Source organism: Octopus bimaculoides, chromosome 1 (genome assembly GCF_001194135.2).
Source record: "Octopus bimaculoides isolate UCB-OBI-ISO-001 chromosome 1, ASM119413v2, whole genome shotgun sequence".
NCBI lineage: Eukaryota > Metazoa > Mollusca > Cephalopoda > Octopoda > Octopodidae > Octopus > Octopus bimaculoides.
In genome coordinates, this window is record NC_068981.1 from 197,259,657 (window position 1) to 197,266,599 (window position 6,943).

The 6,943-nt window shown below is 40.0% G+C and overlaps 1 protein-coding gene across 1 annotated transcript in view; it reads left to right on the forward strand.

Moving 5' to 3' along the window:
* The window catches only part of LOC106874306 (DNA repair and recombination protein RAD54B), a 53,133-nt gene that overhangs the window by 19,227 nt on the left and 26,963 nt on the right, over positions 1 to 6,943 (forward strand). Inside the window, exons 4-7 of the mRNA XM_052973480.1 lie at positions 656 to 870; positions 3,055 to 3,152; positions 4,988 to 5,064; positions 6,470 to 6,557. Coding sequence (XP_052829440.1) covers positions 656 to 870; positions 3,055 to 3,152; positions 4,988 to 5,064; positions 6,470 to 6,557 — 478 coding nt within the window. The remainder of the gene's footprint in view (positions 1 to 655; positions 871 to 3,054; positions 3,153 to 4,987; positions 5,065 to 6,469; positions 6,558 to 6,943) is intronic.

A 6,943-nucleotide genomic window follows, 5' to 3' on the forward strand; every position in this document is an offset into this window, starting at 1 on the left:
ACACACACACACACACACACACACATGCATACATATCTCCTATAGATACCTCTCTCCTAAACTGGAATAATGAGAGATTCATCATCATCATCATTTAACGTCTGTTTTCCAGGCTGGCATGGGTTGGATGGTTTGACTGGGGACTAGTGAGCCAGGAGGCTGCACCAGGCTCTAATCTGACATGACATGGTTTCTGCAGCTGGATGCTCTTCCTAATGCCAACCACTCTGAGAGTGTAGTGGTTGCTTTTTACAGCACTGGCATCGACCATATTCACATGGTGCTTTTTATGTGCCACTGGGAAGGGGGACCAGTTGGGGGATGGTGGTGGCACACCCGATGTATATATACTCTTAGGCTGGGTTAATGGGGGATTGTCTATACATTTCACACTTGAGTAATTTTAGCAGATGGAAACTGTGGAAGCCCATCTTGTATGTGTGTGTTTGTGTTTGTCCACATGCTACTTTACAATCGGTGTTGGTTTATTTACGTCCCCATAACTTTGTGGTTCAGTAAAAGAGAGCAATAGAATAAGTGCCAGCCTTGAACAAAAAGTACTGGAGACAGTTTGACTAAACGAGATAAAACATTAAAGATTAAAGACATGTTGACATTTGCCACAGTTTAAAATATTGTTGTTTCCTTATTTCAGAGGTTTGAATGTTCTGACAAACCCGGACACGGATCAGAATGGAGACTACAAAAATGATGAAAATTCCTCGCAAAACAGTTCCTCGCCAGCTTCAATTCCACGTACATTTGCATGTGCGAAAAGTAACCCATCGATCGCATCGAGTCAGTCAACTGGGAAAACACATTTGGCAGTATACCATTCCCCACTGGCTTTATCGTCAGAAAACAAACAAGGTAAGGCTTATTCTACTTCATAATTCTGGTGATAGTACCATGTAAGAGGCACTGGTGATGGTAGTGTGTAAGAGGCACTGGTGACGGTGCCACATAAAAAGCACTGGTGCTGGTGTCATGTGAAAAGCACTGATTCTGGTTTGCCAGCTCCTGTCAAACCATCCAATCCATGCCATCATAGACAATGAATGTTAACTGTTGTTGTTGATGATGATGGTGATGGTGATGGTGAATCACAGTTGAAAAGATGGCAAGCTGGTAGAACCGTCAGCATGGGTGGGCGAATTGCTTAGTGGAATTTCTTCTGGTTTTATACATTGTGAGACTGAATGCTGCTGAGGTTGGCTCTGGCTTTTGTCCTTTCAGAGTTGACAAAATAGAGAACCAGTCAAGTACTGAGGTCAGTGTAATCGAGTAATCCCTCCTAAAATTGTTGGCTAAAAATTAGAATGAATAATTAGTAAAGGGGAGATGTTGGAAAGCCACCACCTCCAGATAGATCTGGTTTCTACAGTTGAAGTGGAGGTAACATGTATATGATCTCTCTCTGTACTTCAGATGATAAGCACAGAATCATGATAGCTCTGTGTTCAATGTCTAGTATAGTTGTCACAATAAAAAACACCAGATGTTCTTGTTTTTTTCTTTTGAGTGGTCACCATCAAGTGTTGGTTCCCTGTCAATCTACATTTTTACTGCAGATTTTCAGGCTCAACCTTTCTGTACCAAATTCAACAGGGAACTGTCCCTCCCATTGACATTATATGTTTGTTCATGTGTGTATATATGTACACACACACACACACACACACCAGCTCTCTCATCCTTCTCCTGTATCATCCGTACTACTCTGTTGCTCTCCACCCTCACCCACCCCTCATCTCACTCTCTCCACTTAACCAGCCATTCTTTGTCTCTCCCTCTTATACATTCATACACCCTCTACCTTCTTGTCCTCTTGGTTCTTCAGCCCCCATTCAATCCTACTTACTCCGTATCTTTAGGCTCCACATATGTCTCATCATTGCTATTTTTATCTCTTCCTGACCCACCCACTCCAGCCATTGCTGCCCTCTCTTCTAAAATGTGAGTAGGCATGTCACTCCTCTACAGCAAGAAATCTGTCCTACATTGGCCCTCTATCTCATACCTCAACCCTGTCATCATCCAGTGTAAAGGTGCCTCTTTTGAGGTTTCTAGTCTTGTAAGCTGTACGGTAACTTTCACTAGTGCTGGTGGCATGAAGACAAAAGCACCCAATGCATGCTGTAAAGTGGGTTGATGTTAGGCAGGACATTGTCCAGCCATAGAAACCATGCCAAAACAGACAACTGGGGCATAATGCAGTTTTTGGGCTTACTGGATCATATGAAACATGGCCATTGATGGTGATGATGATTCAGTTGTGAAATATTGATTTATCAAAGAGAGTTGGCATGTAGCTTGAATATTTACAATGCTCTTTCTTGAAATTTATTTTCTTCAGGTATCCTGCTTCTTGGAGTTAATTCAAAATAATTTTATGATTTGTTTAGCTTTTAGCATCTTCTGTTAGTTTCTTTATAAATATTTCAAGATTATGGATTTTTGTTAAAGTATCTTTACAGATTATTCCATTTTGATTTTGGTTGAAATAACGTTTGATTTGATCTCTATAATGTTGGCAGTTATTTTGTCTCAAAGTACACCTGATGCTCACCACTCTAGATTCTTCTTCCTTTGTTTTTTTAAAAAACTTTTTCACTGTTCACTTCCTGTGCATATTGTATATACTCCTCATGCAGTTTTGGTTACTTTTTCTAATGAGCTGGAGAGAGAGAGGGGGGAGGGAGAGAGGGAGGGAAAGAAAGAGAGGTTTTCTAGCTGGATTAATTCTTTTGATATCAAACTACCCGACACCAACTCTGGTTCTAGGATTACAGGCTTCTTGTTTTATAGTAAAAACTTACCACTTAGATTTCATGTTATTTATGTTCTCAACACCAGCTTAATTAATAACAAAGCTATTTTACTAGTCTTCACTATTTTCCAAATTAATTGAAACAAACACAGTATATTCAGCAGAAATACGTTGACAAAAGGCTTAAACAATTGTCTCTACCCTTGTTTGTTTTTGTATTGGCTGGGTGTACCCCCTCCCCCTCACCAACTTGTATAACTATTCTTTTTATTTATTTGTTGCAGATAATGAAAGCAATGTCCAGAATGGATCTAATTCTGCAGCCTCTCCATCTGTAGAGAATTATTACTCTGTAGTTTGGAGCAAACTCTCAAAGAAGAAGGTGAATATCGTTGGTTTTCTTAATTAAATAGAAAAAAAAGGGTTCAGGTATTCTTTTATTTTCTATTCTTTTGTTTCAGTCTTTAGATTGTGGTCATACTGGAGCACTGCTTTGGAAAGGTGTTTTTAGTGGAGCAAATCAACCCCCAATACTTAGAGATAAGGCTCCTTACTGAGCCGTATAGACTTAAAGGGGTCGTTTTGCTGGTTTCTGTGGTTGATTTTTGCCAGCTGAGTGTACTGGGGTAATGTGAAATGAAGTGTTTTGCTTAAGAATACAATGTCTTACCCCGTCCAGGAATGGACACCACAATCTTAGGATTATGAGCCATACATCCTAACCACTGTGCCACGTGCCTCCACTAAGTTTGGGTCAGGAACTTATTCTGTTGATCTCTTTTTCTTGAACAGCTAAGTTATGGGAATGTGGAGAAACTAATACTGGCTGTGATGGTGGTGGTGGTGTGGAGACACATAAAGACACATGCCCACACACATGCATGACAGGCTTCCTCATAATTTCCTTATAGTTTCACTCACAAGACACAACAGAGTACTGGCTAGTCTAGGGCTATAGGAGAAAACACTTGCTCAAGGTGCTGTGCAGTGAGATTCAGTCCCTTCATCGCCACCATTTTTATTTCTCTTCTCAGTCTCACCTTGATTACCCTCACCTGCTCTTGTATATTGCTTGTAGACATGTAGCTCATCTACCACAAGAAACATGTTCCAGCCTCTTTTTTCCTCCTCATAGAGCTACCCCCTCCCTCTCTCTTTACTTTTGTCCCACTTAGTTGAAGGGGATCTCAGTCTTGCAAGGTACATGGTGATCTCTCTAGTGTACTAGTTCCACAGAAAGGTACCTAGTACACACTCTGTAAAGTGGCTGGTGTTAGGAAGGACTTCCAACCACAGAACCATGTTGAAGCATGATGCAGTTGTCTAATCCGTTGGTTCCTGGCAACCCAGCCAACCCATCTCAGCTGAGAAAATACACATTAAAAGGGGAGGATGATGATTATGATGATGATGACGATGATTGTTTTTAAGACACTCAAGCATTAGTATGGCTTTGCTAAACCTTTAAGTTATATTTTGAATGTCCACAACACATGTGTAGATGTGTCTTGTGGTGCACAAGCAGGCCGCATGCTAATACCATTTAAGAACCACTGATGTAAAGTGTCTGCTCAGGAATTTTCTTTGAGGAATTCATCATCATTGAATGTCCATTCTTTCCGTGCTTGCATTGGTCATCCAGAATGTATTGTGGCAGATTTCTTACAACCCGGCTGCCTTCGTCTCTCTAACCTCACATCTGTTTCCAAGCAAGCTAATATTTCTCCATGGCCAGACATGCTTTCTGCAGAAGACTGGAAATGAACAACCTCACTAGCTTGATGGTGGTGCTCATTTATAACCATCCTGTGATGCCGAGATAAGGTTTCATTTGGCTTCTCTCTACCAAATCCATGCACAAGGCTTCGTTCAGTCCATGGTTATAGTAGAAGACATTTTTTGCCCAAGGTGTCATGCAGAAGAATCTAAGACCAAATGGTTGAGAAGCACTTCTTCACTTCACAGCCACACCTGAAATTGCCACAGCTACCTGTAATAGCCTGTAATAGACTTTCTTCATGCAAGTTAGAAATTTTTCTATTTTGATTGTATTAATGAGATAGGAACCTGTACCTCCACCATTGTGTAAGTCTTGATATCTTACAAAGACACAAGACCACATTGGTCAGAAATTAGTGATTCCTTACAAACACACCAAACTATGTAACCTGTAATTATTGGTTATCAATTATTGATTTTTCTCTTTCTCTTTTGCAGCACAAAAAATGGGAAGGTGATGCTGTATTAGTGACCCATGGACGTAAAGTTACCCTGTATGATATGGATGGGAAAGAGTAAGTCTTCAAATTATCTTCTATCATTGCAACTTGGTGTGTGTGTGTGTGTGTGTGTGTGTGTGTGTGTGTGTGTGTGTGTGTGTGCTGTTGGTGGGAGGTGTTGGTGGGAGTAGGTAATTGGGTGTGGAACTAAATATTTTACTGTATTTTTAGTTGTATACATATCTTCATGTTCTGAGTTCAGTTCTCATAGAGGTCAACTTGGTGTTTCATCTTTCAGTGGTCTCGGGCATGGTTGTGTGGGAAGAAGTTTGCTTCTCAACCATATGGTTCCAGGTTCGATCCTACTGCATGACATCTTGGGCCTTGTGAGTGGATTTTGGTAGAAGAAACTGAAAGAAGCCTTCTGTATACATATCTATATTCTCCTATTTCAAATACTCTACCCCCAACTCCCAATTGATCAAAGAGGCTTTTTTCTTTTCTCATTATTTCCGGTCCTGCAAGTTGCTTGGTAACCTCATTTCTGCTGGTGCCATGTAAAAAGCACCGTGTACACTCTGTAAAGTGTTTGGTGGGGAATCCAGTCATAGAAGCCATGCTAAAGCAGACATTGGTGCTTGAAGCAGTCCTCTGGTTCACCAGCTCCTGTTGAAGTGTCCAACCCATTCCAGCAGGGAAAAACAGACATCTCTTTCATTACAATATTTCTAAGTAAAACACATCCCTTATGAGTTTCAATTAAATTCTAAAATCATCAAGAATTTAGACTGGTTTCATTAAACAACTGTAGCTATTTTATTTATCGACATATTAATGTGATTTTTGGAACACAATTGAAGAAAAAGTTCTTAATCAATTCTGTTGCATAACTTTTGTCTCAGTGACTTTAATTACAGGTAAATACGAGGGTGAATCAAAAAGTAATACCATTTTGTTTAGGACAGGTATAATTACCAACACAGGAACATGTATCAAACGTCAAAATGAAGCTGGTCCTCTGTGGATCACATCCCTACTTCTCAACATAGTCACCGTTTCTCTCAATAGCAATGTTCCACCTTTGAATGAGAGCATGTATCCTTGCCCCGTAAAATTCTGTTGACTGTTCTTTGAGCCACTTCTTCACTATAGTTTTCACTTCCTTGTCACTGGAATAATGTTTGCCTCTCAAACCCTCTTTCATGGGGCCGAAGAGATGATAGTCTGAAGGCCCATGATTCCAAACAGTGACCTGAATAATAATAATAATGATAATAATAACATCGAAAAATACATTAGGAATGAGAACCCAGGTTCGAAATTTCCCCAAGACACCTGATGAAGGCTGGAGGGTATATCAGCCAAAAACGTTGTGTTAACAACAAACAAGATGAGGACAAATATCCGTCAAATGTAAATAATAATATTTCTGTTTCTGAAATTGGATATATTTATGATTGATTCATTGATCTCTTGTTAGGATTGGTAAAATGTCTGGTTATAAGGAATCCATGCTCAGTTCTCTTGAAGAAGATCACACTTTGACAGTTGGCGGCAAAGAAATTTTGGTAAGAATCTTATTTTTTATATATTTTTTGTTTAAGGTAGACCCAGGAAGACATGGGATGAGGTGGTGAAGCATGATCTTTGCATGTAGGGTCTTATGGAGGTGATGACAAGTGATTGTGGCCCTTAGAAATTTGCTGTGCTTGAGAAGAATCATAGTTGTGGCTGGCGACAGTGACACATAACAGCACCCCCCCATCGCTTAACAACTGATGTTGGTGTGTTTACGTCCTCCGTCACTTAACAGTTTGGCAAAAAGAGACTGATAGAATAAGTACTAGGCTTACAAAGAATAAGTCCTGAGGTCAATTTGTTTGACTAAAGGTGGTACTCCAGTATGACCGCAGTCAAATGACTGAAACCGGTAAAAGAAATATATATATATATA